This window comes from Haliaeetus albicilla, chromosome 20 (assembly GCF_947461875.1).
Source record: "Haliaeetus albicilla chromosome 20, bHalAlb1.1, whole genome shotgun sequence".
Classification (NCBI taxonomy): domain Eukaryota; kingdom Metazoa; phylum Chordata; class Aves; order Accipitriformes; family Accipitridae; genus Haliaeetus; species Haliaeetus albicilla.
Genome location: NC_091502.1, coordinates 16,239,805 through 16,259,475, shown reverse-complemented (window position 1 = coordinate 16,259,475; position 19,671 = coordinate 16,239,805). Strand labels below are relative to the sequence as shown.

Here is a 19,671-nt window from a genome sequence, read left to right as displayed (position 1 = left end):
TGAATGAGGTGCCCAAGTCGGAATTAAGCCTACTAGGGGTGAGAGCATCAACGAGCAGGCATTGAGCTGATCCCAAATCATCCCAGTGAATTTGGGCTTAACATGAGTTAGTTACATATAAAAATGTTGGTCCTCCTTCTACACAGATGATGTTACTGTGCTAATGCACTGTAAAGTGCAGAAATTGTTTGATTATTTTTTTTTATTGTGAAAGTACTTTTGTAATATTGAGCAGCTAAGCACTGTATCTGTATTAATACTGGTCTGTATAGGATAAGAGAAACTTGTCCAAAGATAAATTTTCTTTTCCCATCATTCTAAATTTCAGAGTTTGAACCTTAGCAGCTTGTAAGTCCACCTGCAGAAGAATGAGAGAGATTTGGTTTTGAAACACTAAATTTTCAGTGCTATTTTATTAACATTTGCACATGCTATGAGTCCTCTGGAGAACCACATAGTTGAAAATAAGCACACAGGAACTTTACCCATTTATCAATTTTTTATTAGCGTTAAGGAAACCAAACAGCCTTCATCAAGAAACAAAATATACACACAGAGTCAATTTGCTAATATAGAATAATGCTATGAACCATCTTATATAGTGATTGTAGTACGTAAGAGCAGATCTGCCCTTTAACCTTAAAGCAAATCCAAGTCCTTCAGAAGGTATTTTGTGTGGATTCTTCACACTATTGAACTGTAACATCTCAGGCCACCCTGTAACAAGTGCAGCAATGCTATACAGCCTGTTCCTCATTCTGTCAGAAGGTGGCTGTGGATTTCTCTGTAAATACTGAGACGCTGACTGCAGTAGAGCAGGCAGAAATGGAGACTGCAGGGGGAAATTACAGTTACTGCCTCGGAAGGAATGTGGCTTTTGAAAGGCAATTTCTGATGTGTAAATCAGTCCACTCTTATACTCTCTCAGAAAATACTTCTCTATCGTGGAAGAGAGGCTGAGTGAAGCAGCATGCTGATGGGTGTATGAAACAGGTGACCACAGTCTGGGATCCTATCATAAAAGAGCAACACAAGAACCCAGCCCAAGCAGTGCCCCTCTTCCTTAGCATGGAGATGAGAAGCAGCCTGGAGTGAAGATCCTTGCACATATATAACTTCCTTTGCTGTAAGCCCAACCTTCTACAGCCCTGCACTTACCTGTTTGGAAGAGCAATAGGGCAGGCATGGTTTCACCAAGTGTGTTTTTTATCTCCACTTTTACAGCAAAATTTTGTATTAAAACTGAATTTGGACTTAAGTTTAGTCAGGTGACACTAATTCTTGAAGTATGCTATAAGGAAAGAGACCTAAACATAGGCCTCAGAAACTGGCTAAGCTGTTTAATCTACCAGAATAACCTTAGGTAGCAGTTGCAAGTTCTGCAGGCAGAAAGGCTTCTTTGGTTGATACACGCTTGCTTCCACTAGTTAACAGAAAACTGAAATACCTTAAGTACGCCACTATGATCCTGCACAGAAGCATTAAAATCACTAATTACACTTACCCAAGCAAAATGAAATGACTGATCCCAGCAGTTCACACATGCCCCTTGGTATTCCACCACCCTTCCCCTGACAAGTAGGAGGCACTGGAGGACAGAGGAGCTGCAGAAAGCCCAGGGGAGCCATGCTCTGCTTCCCCCCTCAGAAATAGAGGTGCTTAAGTTGCATCCTGGCACACCCAATGTAAACCGTAAGTGAGACTCTGAAGTTGCAAAGATGGAAGTGAACTTTGTCCTACAAAGTCAAGTCATGTAGGTTGCTCCTCTACCACCAGGTTTTACTGGTAGAAGCTGCCCTTTCTTTAAATAAGGCATTGTTTACATGGCTTCCTATGATCTAGATAAAAGTGGAGGGAAAAGTGAGAAGAACGGTGATATGTTCCAGATGCTATTGCTGCTTGTCTCTAAGTACGTTGGCAAATGCTCTCGTCAGCACTGCTATGCAGATATTAATAGTGGAGGGTTTCATGCCTTTACAGCTGTATTCTAGGCTCCAATACAAAGCCAGATTCGGTAGTTCTTTTTAGCAAAGGGGAGCTTTTTCAAACTTCTGAGTAGATATTTTTCCTCCACAGTACTTCATTCTAGTGCACAGTTTCTCTTTAAAGCCAAGTGATTTCCAGCACATAAGTGAACAGAGAAAGAGCTCTAGGTTTCTTTTAGGTGGCAAGTGCAATTAGCTTGTATTATAATCTAGCCACTGAGAAGGTTAATTGCATAGGGGGCCTTGTTTGTTTGTTTTTGCTTAAGCTTCCTCTAGTGCTACAGTACTAATAAATTACCCTGGAGAGAAATAAATAAATAGATTGGCAGCTCCCAGATACCACGCTGGAAATCCAGAGGGTTTCAAAAAAGCTGCCCCCGTGGTCCTGGGAAGGTACTTGGCAAAAAAAAGTCCATACTATACAACTGTCTGTACAGGAGCGACGCACTGTGCGGGAGAGCCAGCTCTCTCAGAGGATGAGGTGGAACGGTTGGTGATTTCTCTCTGCAGTTCCTCCACTTTCTTCTGCAGCTCGGCCCGCTTGGCAAGAAGCTCCTTGTAGCGATTATGGACAGGTTCCTGCAAGAAAATGTGTAGCTGAGTGCTGGGAGGTAAGCACAGAAGTGGAAGCCTGAACCACAAAACATCGCTGAGCTTACACACAGCTATGAGGGAAGGAGGGGTGGTACGTGGGTTATATCATTGTCTCCAGCCCAGGGGTGAGTAGTTGCTCTGGCTTCGGGATGCTTATTTTTATCCAAGGTGCATAGTACAATGGTGGCTAAACAAAACTGTGTATTTTGAAAGATGAAAATTACAGAACTCTAATCTCTGACATTTCTGGGGGACACTGGCCTTGGCATCTCAACCTGGATGTAATTTCAGGGCTTTGGGGAGAAAAACCCCACAATACAGATTTATCTAAATATTTTCACATAGTTCTGACTGTTAAACAGTTAGTTAGTACTGTAAAGCATTTGTTGGGTTCCTGTACCTAATGCCCCACATTTGCAAAGCTCTGTTAACTGCAGTTGGACACTGAGGCAATCCAGGAATTTTTGTCCCTTCCTATTAAAAAGTGATTTCAGCATTTAGGGCCATGTTCAGACTGCTTGTCCCAGGTGCCTGCCCTGGGCAAGCCAGTTTCCCTGCTGTCAGAGTTCCAGAGCGAGCATAACAGGGTTGCAGTCAGACCCCTGTGCCTTGGGCAGCCAAAGCAAGCAGCAGGTTCCTATTGCCGATAATCTGAATATAGCCCAAAGCTCAGATCTAGAATCCCACATCCAAAGAAGTTTTAGGTTTTTAGGCTCTTTTGTAAAGAAGAGAGACTTCAGATTATTTTCCCGATATTCTAAGTGAGAAATTTTCCAAACTGCTGAGAATCTTCAGCTCCTGCGGATTTCACCAGGCAGCGACCTCCAGCTGACCACCCGCACCAGTCAGCTGCAGATGCTGCTCTTCCATTTGCTTGCATTTGAATTTAGGCTTTTGGTTTAGATTCAAGCAGTGGCAGCTTAAGTGTGTACATTACTTCTTGTGCTTCAAAGGTCTGGAACTCCAAAATGACAGTATTAGTACTAGCAGAGAGGGAAACAGAAGTAGGATCCTCGAAGAGAGGTACCTGCGGTTTCATCCTGGGGTTCCAGCGGATGTAGTAGCCGACCCACAGCTCGAGGTGGCGCATGCTGGCCACGGGATACAGGACGTGGTTGGAGTAGCTCACGTACAAGGGGTTAGTGAAGTCTTCCAGTTGGCTGTTGATGTAAGACCAAAGCGAAACGGTCTTTTTTGGAAGGCTCTGTAAGGGAAGGGGGTGGAGGAGGCCTTATTTCCCATACAAATCCCAGCATTTATCTACAGAGTATAACAGCATATACGTATGCCTGTCATTAATACAGAGCTGGTTGCCCTTTTGTAGCTTAAGAAAAAAAACCCCATTCTTTTGATGTGGTGGTTGTAATCAAAGCACATGCATGCAGGCAGGCACACACACAGCCTGGCATGGAAACATCCCCTCTTACCCACCCAGCTGCCAACACAGACCAGGAATCGTCATTGGCACAGCAAGGGGACGCTGGCATGTGAACTCTCAATGCTTTAGTTAAACTTCACCTCTTTAAAGTGCTCCTGGAAGACTTGCTCGAGTATTTAATTGCAAAGAAAAAAAGAAAACATTTGATTTAGGTCCTGATCTAGTGGAATAATTAGGCCTGTGAATAGTCCCAGTGAAACCAGTGTTGAAGTGTTTTCTAGATTAAGTACTTTGCTAGCTCAGGCTTTAACACCACCCCCCCCCCCAAAAAAAAACCCAAAAAACCCACATGCAAACAGAATGCAGGTTTTCTTCTCTGGAAATTACAATTATTCAATCGTTGTGGACTCTAGAGAAACAGGGACCCTGTTTTCAATACAGTACAATCCTATCACTTCTGTATTACAGTACTTTTTTTTATTATTATTTTTTAACTGATGCACTATCACATATAATCACATCAGGTCTACACAGCACTGTCCTCAATGTACCTCTGTGATGTTGAGTTGCAACATTCTGGTGACAAAATGCTTCATCTTTAGGTAGGTGAGACAGAATGAGGGTCACTGCTTCTCTTTCTGATTCCAGGCTGGGTCTGAATGTACACATCTATATGCTCCTCCCTTGGCAAACAAACCTCCACCAGACTGCAGGGCAGAGCTGGCTAGTGGCAGGACCTAGAGGCATGTCCTTCCTAATACTAGCAGCTCTGTCCTCTCCCGGAAAAATGCAAGCACAGCAAGAACACACACTGAGACCAGTTACTTGCTGTAACCTATGTGTGCAGAATGACAATGCACACTGGGTAGTTAAAAGCAACCTCAAGGGACCTCTTCAAGGAAAAGGGAGGACAAAAAGGTACCGGTTTCCCCAGAGAAGGTTACATTAAACTGAAGTTCAAAGAAAAACTGCATTTCCAACTACCTGGGAGACCCCAGGAGCTATTCAGCCACCAGTGAGTAGCTGAAAGCCATGCTGAAAGCAGTGGGACTGCCCAGAGGGAAATGGTATTGCTCTGAAATGTGAAGTCTCCAACAGACAGCAGTTTGTGCGAAGAGGAAAATACCCCATGTCCCAGCTGTTAAGAAGGGGGCTTGGCATTACCCAGACCTGCATCTACCACTATCTTTGAGTGCTGAAACAACTTCTCTAGTAGCAGCTGGCCAGCTAAAGCCATCGCAGTACCTGGCCTTCACCTTGGAGAGAAGCTGTCTTACCTCCTTCACTCTCTGCTGCTCACTGCTGCACAGGAATGTCCCAAACAAACAGCTGTACAGGTGATCCAGGATGGTTATCAGGAAGTACTCATTGAACTCAAATGCTGTAGGAAACTTCAGACAGAACCAGAAAATTAGGCTGGGATTTTAGAACAGGAATCGCAAATAAACTTTCTCCCACTTTGTGGTCTTGGTAAGGAGTTGGCCTCTCTTCTTGATTTCTAAAACAGGATTTGTCCCTGTTCCCTGCCTGGCTGGATATTTGGTATCATATTTACTCCTTCCAGAAGCAAGAGTTTCTCTCTTGGAAAGCTGCTTTACATGTACAGAGAGGAATTTTGAGCAAAAGCCAGAGGTCTGAAGGGTTTGACCACTGTGTTTATATACACTCAGTGCTGCTTCAAGTTGAATCTTGCTCTGCTATGCCTGCCCCTCATGACAGACCACGCAATGAGACTGTGAACAAAAGGCTGAAGCACATGTGAAATAATGAGTAAAAAGAAATGGCAATTTGCCGGGGCCAAATGGAAATAACCTGTGTGCACAACAGAGCGCTTCCCAGAGGGAACAGCAGGGAGGTATCTTGCAACACAGGTCAGCGGGAGGAACAGGTGTATGGGTAGGGGCTGTGTTTGCTGTTGACGTTCCATGCAGAAACAATCAGACCCATGACAGGGAGAACTGGAGCTCCACAAAGGGTCAGTAAGAATACATGCAGTGAACTGCACAGACATGCTGGGGCGATGGAGAGGAGAGCGGGAGACCTTCCTCCCTCGCAAACCACCACCCATCTCTTCCCAGGCTGCCCTGGTTGCAACATCCTGACCTCACCAGCTGCAGGCCAGGATGCCTGCTTGTAGGAGCAATCCAAGGAGAGCACGATGAAAGTGACTTTCAATGATGGTAAAGCCTCCCTCTTTCTCTGCTTGGATATGGTACAGCTTCATATATAGTAGCATCCTTCTTTTCCATTTCACCTGTTTTAATCCATGATGAGCCCAATTTTTTCAGGTCACTACCTGACCATGGCTGGCATTTTCCATGTGACACAGTTTGTGTCACAGCAGACACAAAAAAACTTCCAGGTCCCACATACTTGGGGAAAAAACCTCCCAACCACAGGGGATCTCTCCTGAACTGTGCCTCTGCCATGCCTGGTCTGAAGTGAGGAACTCAGCTCTGTACATCACATAGGAGTCAGGAGCAGTATGTTTGCCTTCAGAAGAAGTTAAAATGGACCAAATAAATGTCTTGCTGCAGGTTTGGTTATGGGATCACCTTGAGCAGAGGCAACAGGGATCTGTCTGCACCCACCACGCTAGAGACTTACATTAGCAGCTCAGGTCATGCTTCTGAAGGCACAGCGGGCTACTGAGGATTGCTGGGGGCTGTGTTCCTGCCCATGGTAAGCGCGTGAGGCAACTGTCCCCTCTTTCAGGGTGAGGCAAGCTGCTTCTCACAAGCTCACATTTATTACAGCAGTGTGTAGGTAAGCAGCACCCACCAACTAGCTAATCTGAGGCGAACTGGCATTGTGGCCCTCCTATGTACTTATGCATTCAGGCCCTTCGCTAAACAGACTTCCAGGAAACTTGTTGCCAGAGTCCAAACAAGAGTAGAAGCCCAGGAAGGAGAGCCTGTGCAGGTCAGCTTGGTAATTATTCCTGTCCACACACTGTGCCACATCTTGGTATACTGGCTTTGTGGACACACATGCCACCCAGCAATTTACCTGTCTTGTCATTTGCCAGACACAGTCGATGAACTGGAGAAAGACGGGAGAGCGATCCGCATCTGCATGATTCTTATCTCCATGGCCAACTCTCTAAAAAAGAGCAGGACAAAGAACATGAGTCGCACAGGGCTTCACTGGGAAACTGCTGGGGTGTCCTCTCAGTCACCCAAGCCTTTACCAACAGCTTTAAGAAGGTTCAAATGAGTCTTGATTTTGCTTTGTCCATATCAGTGAGTAAAGGAGTAAAGGACAGCTACTCCCTTTGTCTTTGAAGTGAAATTTCTTTATGGGGATATTTTCATGCTAAATTAAAACAAGAGTTGTTTGAGTAGAGGCTCCAGATGCTATGCTGGCACTGATTTCAGTTAATAGCTGAAGTTCAGGAGGAAAAAAAATGAGAATGCTTTTTGCTTCAGTTGCAGCTGTCGTCCTGGCTACTTCAGTAGTACAGTGTGCTAGATCTAAACACTACCTACAGGCACGGCATGTGGCGATAACCATCACACAACACCTCGCAGCTTCCAAGCGCTGTACAAACACTACCCCAGCCCATCTCCTGCCACCTCAAGAGAGGCAGTGATGAAAGTATCCCCAGAAGTAGGCCTCCAACCCTGACCGTGCTGTGTGGCCAAGACATGTGAGGCCTGATTCCTTGTAACTTGTATAGTACGTTAGTGGTTACGTATTACCCAGGAGCCCAAAGTACTGTACAAAGACAGAACAAGAACATGTAAGTAACAGAAATCCCTACCTCTTCTGTAATACTGTTCTCCCTTCACTAAAGGAAATAAATACTGTTATTTTCTTTGTATAGACAGCAAAGCTAAAATACTCATCGTTCAAACACCAGTTAACAGTTTTGCTGCAGCAGAACCTCAGTTGCCCTACCCTTCTCAGAGCATTTGACTATGCAACCCACCATCGCATGTGCTGTAAACAGTCCTCGTTCTAGCCCTTGCCAAAATTAAAGGACTGCAAGAGAACAGCTACGAGCACAACACAATAGGAACAAAGACTGAAACGATACCACTGAAAGGCGCTCTCAATTCCCATCAGTGCAAACTGTAACAAACTGCTGTGTCACAAGTCCATAAAGCTGCCTCTGCCCACTCTAGGAACACAACCATGAGCTACTCTTGGTCCAGTCTCAAACTGCTGATCTTTTACCTAAACAATTAAAAGCCTCCCCAAAAATAAAACGTGCCTGAAGAAAATGTGAGGTCAAGGCCATAACCGAATTCCCCAGCCTCTTCAATACCAAGGCATGTTAGATGACAGTGTCCAAGCAGTCTCAGAAAATGGACTGAACTGGGAAGAAAGACAAAAAATAGCCCAGTGGTCTCTGCCAACTCCCAGCAGAAATGCCGATCCTGAACCCAAAGCACACTGTTAGTTAAAGCCTAAGCATGGGAACACAACATGTCAGTCAGACATCTGTGAGATTTAATACTACCTGTTCCTTGTATCTAACCAATACTGTCTCCAAGGAGGTTGAGGGATGACTGGAAATATAGGCAGAAAACAATATGTATCGGGTGTGTGTGGCAGGGTTTTGGTGGCAGGGGAGGGGCCGCAGGGCCGGCCCCTGCTCAAAGCTGGCGGCAGCTTCCGCGGGTGGGAGCCGGCCCCGGCGCTGGCCCAGGCCGAGCCCGTCCGTGAGGGCGGTCGTGCCTCTGGGAGAGCAGAGTGAAGAGGGGAACCTGCAGGGAGTAGGGGATTGGGATGGGAGAGGAACCCCTCTGCGGGTACCGAGGTCAGGGAGGAAGGAGGGGAGGAGGAGCGGGGGAGGAGGGGCTGCCCCCCCAGCCCGTGGGGAGACCAGGCGGCAGGCTGTGTCCCCCCAGCCCAGGGAGGGCAGCCCCCGGGGGAGCAGAGGCCCCCAAGATGGCCGTGTCTCCACGGGAAAGCCCGCGCTGGAGCAGTCTGTGCCTGAAGGACTGCAGCCTGTGGGAAGGACCCACGCTGGAGCAGTTCGTGAAGGACTGTCTCCCGTGGCAGGGACCCCACGCTGGAGCAGGGGACGAGTGCGGAGTCCTCCCCCTGAGGAGGAAGGAGCGGCAGAGACAACGTGTGAGGAACCGACCCCAACCCCCATTCCCCGTCCCCCTGCACCTTTGGAGGGGAGGAGGGAGAGAGAACCGGGAGTGGAGCTGAGGCGGGAAGGAGGGAGGGGTGGGGGGAAGGTGTTTTAAGATTTGGTTTTACTTCCCTTTATCTGTGTTTTGATTTGATTTGTAGTAAATTAAATTGATTTTGGTTTTTTCCCCAAGTCAAGTCTGGTTTTTGCCCATGACCATAAGTGGTGAGTGATCCCTCCCCGTCCTTGCCTTGACCTACGAGTTTTTTGTTATATTTCCTCCTCCCCATCCCACCGTGGGGGAGGAGTGAGTGAGTGGACATGTGGTGCTTTGTTGCTGGCTGGGCTTAAACCATGATACAATAGCAGCAGCATTCACCTTTCTTCTGCAAGTTCAGCTGGGAGACTTCTCACAGGAAAGGCTAAACTCCTTTGAAATCCTTCAAGGTGGACAATAACTTTCTGTTCAGTGCCTTCCAAGGGCTAGTGACTCACCAGCTGAAATCTGTGGCCGAAGCTCAGCCACTCCTTCTCCACTAACACTTCAAAGCCCCTGATAGTTCGGTAGTAGCCATCTAACATGAGCAGAGAGAGAGAGGTCAGCTGGGCTGTCCGGTCCCAGCCATCACTGCAGTGTACAACCACAGATGTCTTCCCCGACTCCACCTTGTCAGCTATTCGAAGGGCTCCAGCGAGAATGAGCTAGGACAAGGAAAAAAAAAAAAAGTTACAAAATCTCTTTGGAACAGAACCTATAAATGAAAAATGGCTAGTGACAACACAGGACAAACCAAGGGCTCTGTCTGCCTCAAGGAGAATGGTAAATCAGTTCCAACTACTTTATAACTAGGACAGCAAATTGGTGAACACATTTCTTGTTCCAGCAAGATGACAACATGTATAAACTGTAGTGTAGGCACAACTCTAGAAGAGCCCTTGCATTAAGCTTAGTCCTTGGACAGGTCAGGATTTAAATGCAGGAGCATTCTGTGTCTGAACATGAAAACAAAATGGCCATCACCTTGCAACTGCCCCAGAAGCAGATTTGGTCCTGTCTGCATTAGCAGGTCAACAATGTAAGCTGGACATTTTTAGGAGAGGAAGAGCTTAATTTGAAAACCAACATCTGTAGAAGCTGAAGCATTTTGCCCCACTCCTTCTGACTCTGCTTGGATTCCTGAAAGGCTGACAGGGCATGAACTCCCAACATTTGCTGGTCTGGACCACACAGTAACACTAGGATGTCGAGGATCTCTGAGTCCAGAACTTGGAAACTCTGGGACTCCAGTGCTCTAACCAGGGCTTTCACAGTTCCACATTACCCAGTAACGCACTTCACTTCCAAAACACCATCTTTCAGTATTTCAACCCTCCATCTTGTCATTCTTCCCACCTCCTCAAAATTCCCCATTCTGTGAAACTGGGGTTTTAGTTGTTTATAAATTGAAAACAAATTGTAAGTCTTTAAATTTCTCATGAATTGAAAATCCAGCACTGGATTTAGGTCTGGATACACTTCCCAGTGAACAGACTGGTACAGACTTGTAGTTACTTAGCCACATCCAGTGGACGCAGACATGCATACCTTGATATGCTCCAGCCAGTGAGTTGACTCTAAATTAGACAGCCAGTGAGTCTCCTCGATATTGGGATACACAATTTCTTTCAGTTTTCTCAGCGACTCTCTCATAACATGAATATTGTGAATGTCCAGGAACACTAATTCTGCATTCTGATAGGCATCCTCACTCTCATAGCCCCCTCCTTTAGCCTGAAGAACAAAATCCACATAAAAATCATTAAGCAAAAACATATTTTATACTTTATCCCGATCGTTTGTCCTGAGCAAATATCAGTTGACAAAATACCACAGTGATTGTGCTATCTAAAGCAGGCAGAAAACATTGGATATATCTTACAATTGGGAACAAACATGTACACACACACACTTTGTGTCTCTCTCCTGCAAAAGTTAATGAATGCTATAATTTTTACCAAAGAATATCACATAATATGCCTTCTTTCCCTCTGTAATTATAATTTATCCCCATTCAAGCTGCTAGCTCATTAGATTCACTATTCTGTCATTTACAAATTTACCATACTATTATAGAAGAGTACACCCACACACCAAGTGCCTTTCCTAAATAGTGGGAAAGGCAGATTTTAAAAACAAATTTAAAAACCCATCAGCTTTAGTGCAACAAAGCGGTTCTACCACTAAAACAGGGCTTACAGTGATGGCATGAGACATAATTTTTAAAAGGGTAGAAAGGAGGACCCTGGGAACTACCGACCTGTCAGCCTCACCTCTGTGCCTGGGGAGATCAGGGAACAGATCCTCCTAGAAGCTCTGCTAAGGCACATGGAGGACAGGGAGGTGATTTGAGACAGCCAGCGTGGCTTCACCAAGGGCAGGTCCTGCCTGACCAACCTAGTGGCCTTCTATGATGGAGTGACTGCATCAGTGGACAAGGGAAGAGCTACGGATGTCATCTGCCTGGACTTCTGTAAGGCCTTTGACACAGTCCCCGACAACATCCTTCTCTCTAAATTAGAGAGATATGGATTTAATGGATGGACTGTTTGGTGGATGAAGAACTGGTTGGATGGTCGCATCCAGAGGGTTGTGGTCAACAGCTCAATGTCCAGACGGAGTTCAGTGACAAGTGGTGTCCCTCAGGGGTCCGTACTGGGACCAGCAGTGTTTAATATCTTCAGCAGTGACACAAACAGTGGGATCGAGTGCACCCTCAGCAAGTTTGCAGGTGACACCAAGCTGAGTGGTGCAGTTGACCCACCTGAGGGATGAGATGCCATCCAGAGGGACCTGGACAAGCTTGAGAAGTGGGTCCGTGTGAACCTCATGAACTTCAACAAGGCCAAGTGCAAGGTCCTGCACATGGGTCAGGACAACACCTGGTATCAGTACAGGCTGGGGGATAAAGGGATTGAGAGCAGCCCTGCCAAGGACTTGGGGGAATTTGTGGATGAAAAACCAAATAGGAGCCAGTAATATGCACTCGCAGCCCAGAAAGCCAACCATATCCTGGGCTGCATAAAAAGAAGCGTGGCCAGCAGGTGGAGGGAGGTGATTCTGCCCCTCTGCTCTGCTCTCCTGAGACCCCACCTGGAGCGCTGCATGCAGCTCTGGGGTCCTCAGCACAGGAAAGACATGGACCTGTTGGAGCGGGTCCAGAGGAGGGCCACAAAAATGATCAGAGGGATGGAACACCTCTCCTATGGGGAAAGGCTGAGACAGTTGGGGTTGTTCAGCCTGGAGAAGAGAAGGCTCTGGGGAGACCTTATTGCAGCCTTCCAGTACTTAAAGGGGACTTAGAAGAAAGATGGGGATAGACTTTTTAGTAGAGCCTGTTGCGATAGGACAAGGGGTAATTAATAGTTTTAAACTAAAAGAGGGTAGATTCAGACTAGATATAAAGAAGAAATGTTTTACAAAGAGGGTGGTGAAACACTAGCGCAGGTTTCCCAGAGAGGTGGTCGATGCCCCATCCCTGGAAATGTTCAAGGCCAGGTTGGATGGGGCTTTGAGCAACCTGACCTAGTTGAAGATGTCCCTGCCCATAGCAGGGGGGTTGGACCAGATGACCTTTAAAGGTCCCTTCCAACCCAAACTATTCTATGATTCTGTGATTCTGAATGTCCTGGGTTTGGCTGCGATAGAGTTAATTTTCTTTCTAGTAGCTGGTATAGTGTTATGTTTTGGGTTCAGTATGAGGAGAATGGTGATAACACACTGATGTTTTCAGTTGGTACAAACACTACTTAGCAACAAGTCAAGGATTTTCCAGCTTCTCATACCCAGCCAGCGAAAAGGCTGGAGGGGCACAAGAAGTTGGAAGGGGACACAGCCAGGACAGCTGACCCAAACTGGCCAAAGGGGTATTCCATACCATGTGACATCATGCCCAGTATATAAACTGGGAGGAGTTGGCCCCTGGGTGGAAATCACTGCTCAGGAACTAACTGGGCATCAGTCAGTGAGTGGTGAGCAATAACGTTGTGCATCGCTTGTTTTGTATACTCCAATCCTTTTATTATTATTATTGTCATTTTATTATTGTTACTATTGTCATTATTATTTTCTTCCTTTCTGTTCTATTAAACTGTTCTTATCTTAACCCACGATTCTTTTTTCCCCGATTCTCTCCCCCATGCCACTGCGTGGGGGAGAAGTGAGACAGCGGCTGCGTGGTGCTTAGTTGCTGTCTGGGGTTAAACCATGACACTGTAACAGCAGGAAGAACACAGCAACATTCCTAGACATTAAAGATCCCCAGCTTATATTTTGAGATTAAAGATCATGATGCCTGATTTTCAGAAGTGCTGCTCCCATCACAGTTAACAGGGACAGAGTTCTAGTGCTGTTAGGGGAAGCAGTCTTTCAACCATGTGAAGAGAAAAATGGTGATACACAAGATCCAGGGTGCTGGAGTTTGACCTCAGTACTAATTTGATTTTTTTTTCCCCTTCCAATCTCATTTCCCATTGTAGATTAACCCAAATGGACTTTAGTAGTCACTCTGATATCTTACAGATACCAACGCAGGTGTAAAAGTCTGTCCAGAGAATCAGATCATTGCATATGACTCCCCCCTTCACAGTGGAAAACCCTTTGTGATCCTCAGGAATAATTTGGAATGGTGGTGGGAAATGTGCTTTAAATTATTACATTCCCAGCTTTAGACAGGGGAAAAAGCACCTGACCTTATTGGCTACAGCATTCACACTAGGCCTTGCATCAAATATGAAGATTTTATGGGATTGAGCATTAGAATCCATGATGGCTTGAAGGTACTTTTCATCTTCCTTGCTTCGCTTGCCACTCACTCCCACCATTGGCTGGCTACAGCGAGTGATTGTTGCTTGACTTTCTGGGTGAATCCATGACAATACCTTTGAAAACAAATGAAAAAGAAATGAAAGAAAAATGGGATTCATTAAACCAGTGAAGTGTTTTACCTGTAATGGCTTGCTCTGGGATCCTGCCTTGTATTTGCTGGTTCCAGAAGGCTGGATTCTATTAAATCACGATTGAATGAAAGAGCGAGCTCTTCTGTCCTTACTCATTCATTCTGGTGGTATTCCCAAAGTTTGAACAAACAAGAGGTGACTGAATAGGTTTAAGTCTGACTTTTAAATAGGATGCAGACTGTTTTCTTGCCATTGTGTGAGTCATAAGCACACTTTCTCGCTCTGCAGTCATTGGGCTATGTCTTACTCTATGTTACACCACGTAAAAGTTAAGCACTTTAGGAACAGATTTAATTTTCTATCGACTTGAGAAGTAAAAGAGTACATTTCCACTTACTGCTAAAATAATCATCATAATGATGTGTTTTGTCTTAATTTCATTTAATAAGCATTTTCATCAAGAGCATCACTACGTATTCCTCTATCCTGCAAGTCAGAGTAGGCCAGACAACTGTAAACAACCAAATAGGGCTGCTTTGCATTTCTCAGGAACTGAACTGAGATTTTGTCTGGGTTGTGCTAAGTTATCTTATCTTCTCATTTTGGTTTAGTCTACATCTTTTTCACAACAGTAGTCCCAGCAGACAATGTTGCTTTCTAACTCCTCAAACATGTTGCTGGCACTTTTATTATCCATTGACCATTTATTTTCTCCCTGGAATCCACTCAGCCTGATCTTGGTATTATTTATGGCCCAAAGGTATGTAACAAAACCACATCAAAGTGGTTTCTTTTGTCACACTCACTGGTATGCGTCCTCTTGATCTGAAAGATGCTACTCTCTTTAATTCTTCATCCGGAATGTTTACAGGCACAGCTAGAATGGCAGGGTACGTATCACACAGTTCATAGCGCTCATTAATCTTGGTCAACCTCCAGCTTTCATTGGGAATTCCCTAAAGAGGAAACAACAGCAGGTTAGCAAATGAGTTGCTCTGAGATCTCAGCACAGTCAAACCCCCAGACCTGAAATGCAAGGCAACTTTTGTTAATGAAGGACATTTAGGGCTGGAGCCTGGGACTGCATTATCTTGGTAACTTGCATTTCATGCCTCTTCCCAGAGAGGTAGATGTTTTGCTCAGGTCACTGAGGAACAGGAAAACTAGAAGACTGCAGGCAGGCTCACCTATGGCAAAGGAACTGTGGTGGCTACAGATGTGGCGACACAGGTGATCCCCCTGAAAGCATCTTTAACATACCTCCTGGTATCATCATGGTGCTTATAGGAGAGCCAGGAGCAGGACAGAACAGGTGACCAACAGTCCTCACTCCTCTCTCGGCACTTAGCTCAAACGTGGTGGGTGGAAACTGGGGATGGAAAGTGGAGTTACCAGACAGGATGGAGGGGAAGACAGAAGGGAGAACAGGCAGTAAAACACCCCCAAAAAATCAATCTGTTTTGGGCTTTGTTCAGTGTTTGTGGCACAGCTGTGCAATCCCCTAAAACCACCAAAACCCTAATAATTGTATGTCTCTGGCCGCGTGACTGTATGTGATCTGGACAGTAATGTGCAACTCCCATGTTCCTCTCAGATTAAGCTCTCTGGCTGTACTAGTCTGACTTGGGCTGGGAGAGCAGGGGATCTACACACACACACATCATTGAGCTCAGCACGTCCTGATGGGGAAGCAACTCAACAGCTTCCCAGATGATAACCTCCAGGTAACACCCGAAGCACAATGGGGACGATCCTGACAACCTGCAGACTTAGTTCAGCTGACGCTGGGAGTTAACAGATCAAAACAGTGTGGTTGCTACTGCGTGCCTGCAAGGAGAGATTTAAACAGACACTTGCTGCAGCAGGGCTGAGCACTGACACAAAGCATCTCTGTGGGGAAGACAGATCTACTACAGTGAACATGGCCAGGCTGTTAAGCACAGAGTCTGTTTTAGAGGAACATCAGCTCTTAAAACAATACATGCTTCTGTTCTAATAAACAGTACTTCATTTTAAGGAGGGTGGTGGGACACTGATTACCACTGTCGCGGCTCCCACAGGAAACAAATGACAAATCTAACACAAGTCAGATGAGCTGTGGTAATTGTGGTTGACCCACACAGACAGCAGCCGGTTCCCAGTCAGAGCGGTGAGTCATGCTGTCAAAACAGGTCATGGTTAGAAATCTGAGGAGAGGACAGATCTTCTGTCTAATACCAGCCACACCCTGCTTGTGAACCACCCCTGGTCCTGGGGCCCTCCCTGGGAAGGAAACGTTACTACAAGGAATCAGCAGAGCTGCCAGGATCACAAGAACCCCAAAACCCTAAAGGAAAGCTATTTTTGGCACTGCCTGAAGCCAAAGAGGTGGCAGAAAAAGGCATCAAAAAGTGTGTACGCACAGTCCAAGCTTACTGATGGGTAAAACATGCTCAGAGGTCTACCTGCTGTACGCAGCAAGGACAGAATCTCCTGGGTCCACCAGCTCTGCTGTCAGCCAGGGAATAGCAAGACTCTTGCTCTTAGCTGTCCATCAGCTGTGATCAAACTGCTTACTATCTGGAAGTGAACTAATGGCAAATGACTAAATTGTTCTCAGTCCTGTCCTCGTAAGTACATGACTGCACTGCAATGGATCCATCAGCAACGCCTGGAGATTTCACCTCCCCCACATGTGAATTAAAACTACACTGTCGGCACACTCTTGGCAAGGAAAATGAGAGCTGACAAGCAGTTACATGGAAGAAAAGCTTCTTGTCATTCTACCCTGCAACTCTACCAGTGCTCATTGAGAAGATCAAGCAGTCACTGGCACTGTAAAGCACTCTCTTCACAGTGCTGGGCAGAACTGCTTCAGCACACACTGCTCAGTCCAGAACCGACACCTCCAAAGCTCTAGGTCTTTCAGCTACCACCCTGACAAATTTGAACGAAATTTTTCCTCTGCAATAGCCCAGAGCAGGAAAATCCATGACAAGCCCTCAAAGAAAGAAAAGATGCTGTGTGTCAGCATTCAAATTTCCTTTGAATCACAGGGAATGTCTGCTTTCCCTTGGCACGGGAGCCTTTAATCACAGCACCACCCAAAGAGGGCTTTGGATTCAGATCATGACTTTCTCTAAGGAACTGAAGCAAACAAAGAGGGCTAGAAGAGAAGCTGAATTTGCATCTTCCCAGGACGTTTGCCATGATGCAGTGTAGCTTCTGCATTTACTCATGCTCCTTCAGATTTGTGCTTTCTCCAGCTGGAATCAATAGAAAAAGCTAAATATGAGGTAAAGCACATTGGTATTTCCTCATATAAGATGCATTTCACTGCTTCCTGGTAAGTTGTAAGCACCCAAAAGCCTACTATCAAACCAACCCAAACTGTTACAGATGTAACTCAAGAAGCCTTTGCAAGCTCAGGACCCGCTCTGGGAGCTGCCTGCCTGTGCACCTGCAGGAGGAACCCAGGCATGACCCGCTAACAGCGGGTAGAGTCCTGAAGCTGCTAGGGAACGTGGCTGCTGGGTGTCCACATTAGGGACCAGAGCTGGCTGCCCTGACTGGTGCACAAGGTCAGTCTTCTCCAGGTAAACCAATGCTGCTAGTAGACCCTGATTTCAGGAGAATTCACGTGTTCAGTGTCTGCCAAAGGGCAAAGTGAGGAAGGCAACGTGGCCACATTTATAGTCATAAACGAAAGGTGCCCATGACTGTTCTCACTGAGACCAGCTGGCACAGTGCACCTCACATCCATACGATTAAACTCATTCATCCTCAAAACAGGGCAGTTTGTTCAAACTGCCTACTGGTGATCCTTGGCTTGTATCAGCCTCTGAACTGTGCCCAGGTTTGGGAGCAGGCAAGCTGGCCTTGCAGCCCTCCCTCTTCTCTACTCCACAAGGGCCTGACTGCCTCTTCAGGTCCCACCTCTGATGTGGCCCAGCTACACCACCGTGGCTCAGAGTGCCAAGGACACTGCAAAGCCATGTGAAAGAGCTGTCTGAAAATCCACAGAAAGGCAAGAAATGTAAAACTGCAGACAGAGGAAGACGAGGTGGGGATTGCTGGTAGCTCAAGATTTCAAGAGGGAAAACAACATCATGAAATGGTATTGCATCCTAAGGGAAAAACTGCGAGTTTAGTAAGTTTAGTCATTGGGTGAGGGCCAACAGCTGGGTCATCTGTGTGCTGGTGTTGACATTGCTGGTGGAAGATGGCAACAACAACCCAACTGAAGGAGGTGCAGAAGCTGATCCTTCTCCTCTCACTGGTGCCTGCCTGGCCAGGAAAGTCTCTCTGCCTTCTCTGAGGTGGTGAGTACTAATGCTCAGCCTAGTAGCTAGTTAAATCTCAGCTATCTTTTCTGTGTGTTAGCCAGTAAATAACTGCTTCATACTCTCAATGTGCATACATCTTGCTGAAAGATTACTCTCATGCATGGCTAAAGATTCTCAAACACTCACTCAAAAGAGGGATGGTAACAGCCTGGACTGAAGCTATGCCTGGAACTCATGATGAAGGTGCCCCACTGCTTGGGAACACTCCTTACGACTGTATCATCTAACCATAGAGACACAGCCTTTGTATCATCTACACACATAAACCAGACTTGGTTTCCTTCTGGGTAGTCATTCATGCCTCACTTTAATGACCCCTGCTCAGTTATCACTTGACCTATGCACGTTGTAGAAGATGGGAGTTTCTTCATTCGCAGGGAAAAACTGTTGAAGACATATCGGCACGGCACTGAAGCCACTACCTTGCAAAGCACATGTTTAAGCTTAAGCACATGAGGATCTTTCACTGACAGGAAAAAAATAATTTCCTTGCTGGAGTTACACATATAATTCATCTCTCTACAGGATCCAGTGGACCGATTCCGAGCTTAGCCGTGCAGGTACACCCTGAGCTGCAGCGGGCAAGGCAGGGAGGGTCCCCAGTTACACACCAGCGGTGCCTCTCTCAAACTTGGCTTGAGCCATGAGATACCAAGCGGCTGAGCACATTAGCTCAGGCGCATCCCTGCACCGACACAGGACACAGCTGCCAGAGCCAAGCTGGTCCCTCTGCCGTGTACTCAGCCCAGGTTGTGTCCACTTAGCACAAGAGAGCTATGATCTGTTTTGCAGTAGAGACATACCTAGCATAAGCAGGACCTCAGTTAAACCATGGGACATTTAACAGTTCAATTCTCATTTTACTCCCCTAAATTACACCCAACATTCCTCTGTAGGGTGCTGTTCTCATGCTCTACCTTTCCCACTCTGCTTGTATACTAATGCTGGGCACTTCTTTTATCCTCGGAACAGGTCAGGTCTTCTTCTGAATTATTAATTTCTATACGTTTTCTCTGAAAGCAGCAACCACAGCCCTATACTGTGGCTGCCTGGTACGTATGACCAGAGCACAGGATTAGACGAGCACGACTTCTGTAGGGAAACACCACACATTTCCAACTTCACAACCCCTTGTAATATTTTCCAAATGCTCCCCACCTTGTTATGGAAAATGAAAGCTTTAAGTTTCTCCAAAGGCATCTCAAGGCCTTTTGGTTTCAACTGAGTCTTATTCACTTTGCAATTCTGTTTTATACTCTGCCAGCCCGCGTGTAATAAAAATCAGGGAGCAATTTCAGTTTTAAATTTCATTTGCCACATGTGATTCCATTTACCAACTAAATCCCAAACCTCTCTGAGTTCCTT

General features: G+C 46.1%; 1 protein-coding gene across 5 annotated transcripts in view; it reads right to left on the bottom strand.

Moving 5' to 3' along the window:
• Positions 1-480: 480 nt before the first annotated feature.
• The window catches only part of MTMR2 (myotubularin related protein 2), a 67,224-nt gene continuing 48,033 nt past the window's right edge, over positions 481-19,671 (bottom strand). For all 5 annotated transcript variants that reach the window (XM_069808346.1, XM_069808342.1, XM_069808343.1 and 2 more), the window contains 8 exons: positions 14,788-14,937; positions 13,775-13,963; positions 10,632-10,817; positions 9,542-9,748; positions 6,967-7,059; positions 5,235-5,348; positions 3,607-3,783; positions 481-2,564 (listed from right to left, as the gene is read on the bottom strand). In XM_069808346.1, the coding sequence (XP_069664447.1) occupies positions 2,403-2,564; positions 3,607-3,783; positions 5,235-5,348; positions 6,967-7,059; positions 9,542-9,748; positions 10,632-10,817; positions 13,775-13,963; positions 14,788-14,937 (1,278 nt within the window). In that variant the 3' untranslated portion in view covers positions 481-2,402. The remainder of the gene's footprint in view (positions 2,565-3,606; positions 3,784-5,234; positions 5,349-6,966; positions 7,060-9,541; positions 9,749-10,631; positions 10,818-13,774; positions 13,964-14,787; positions 14,938-19,671) is intronic.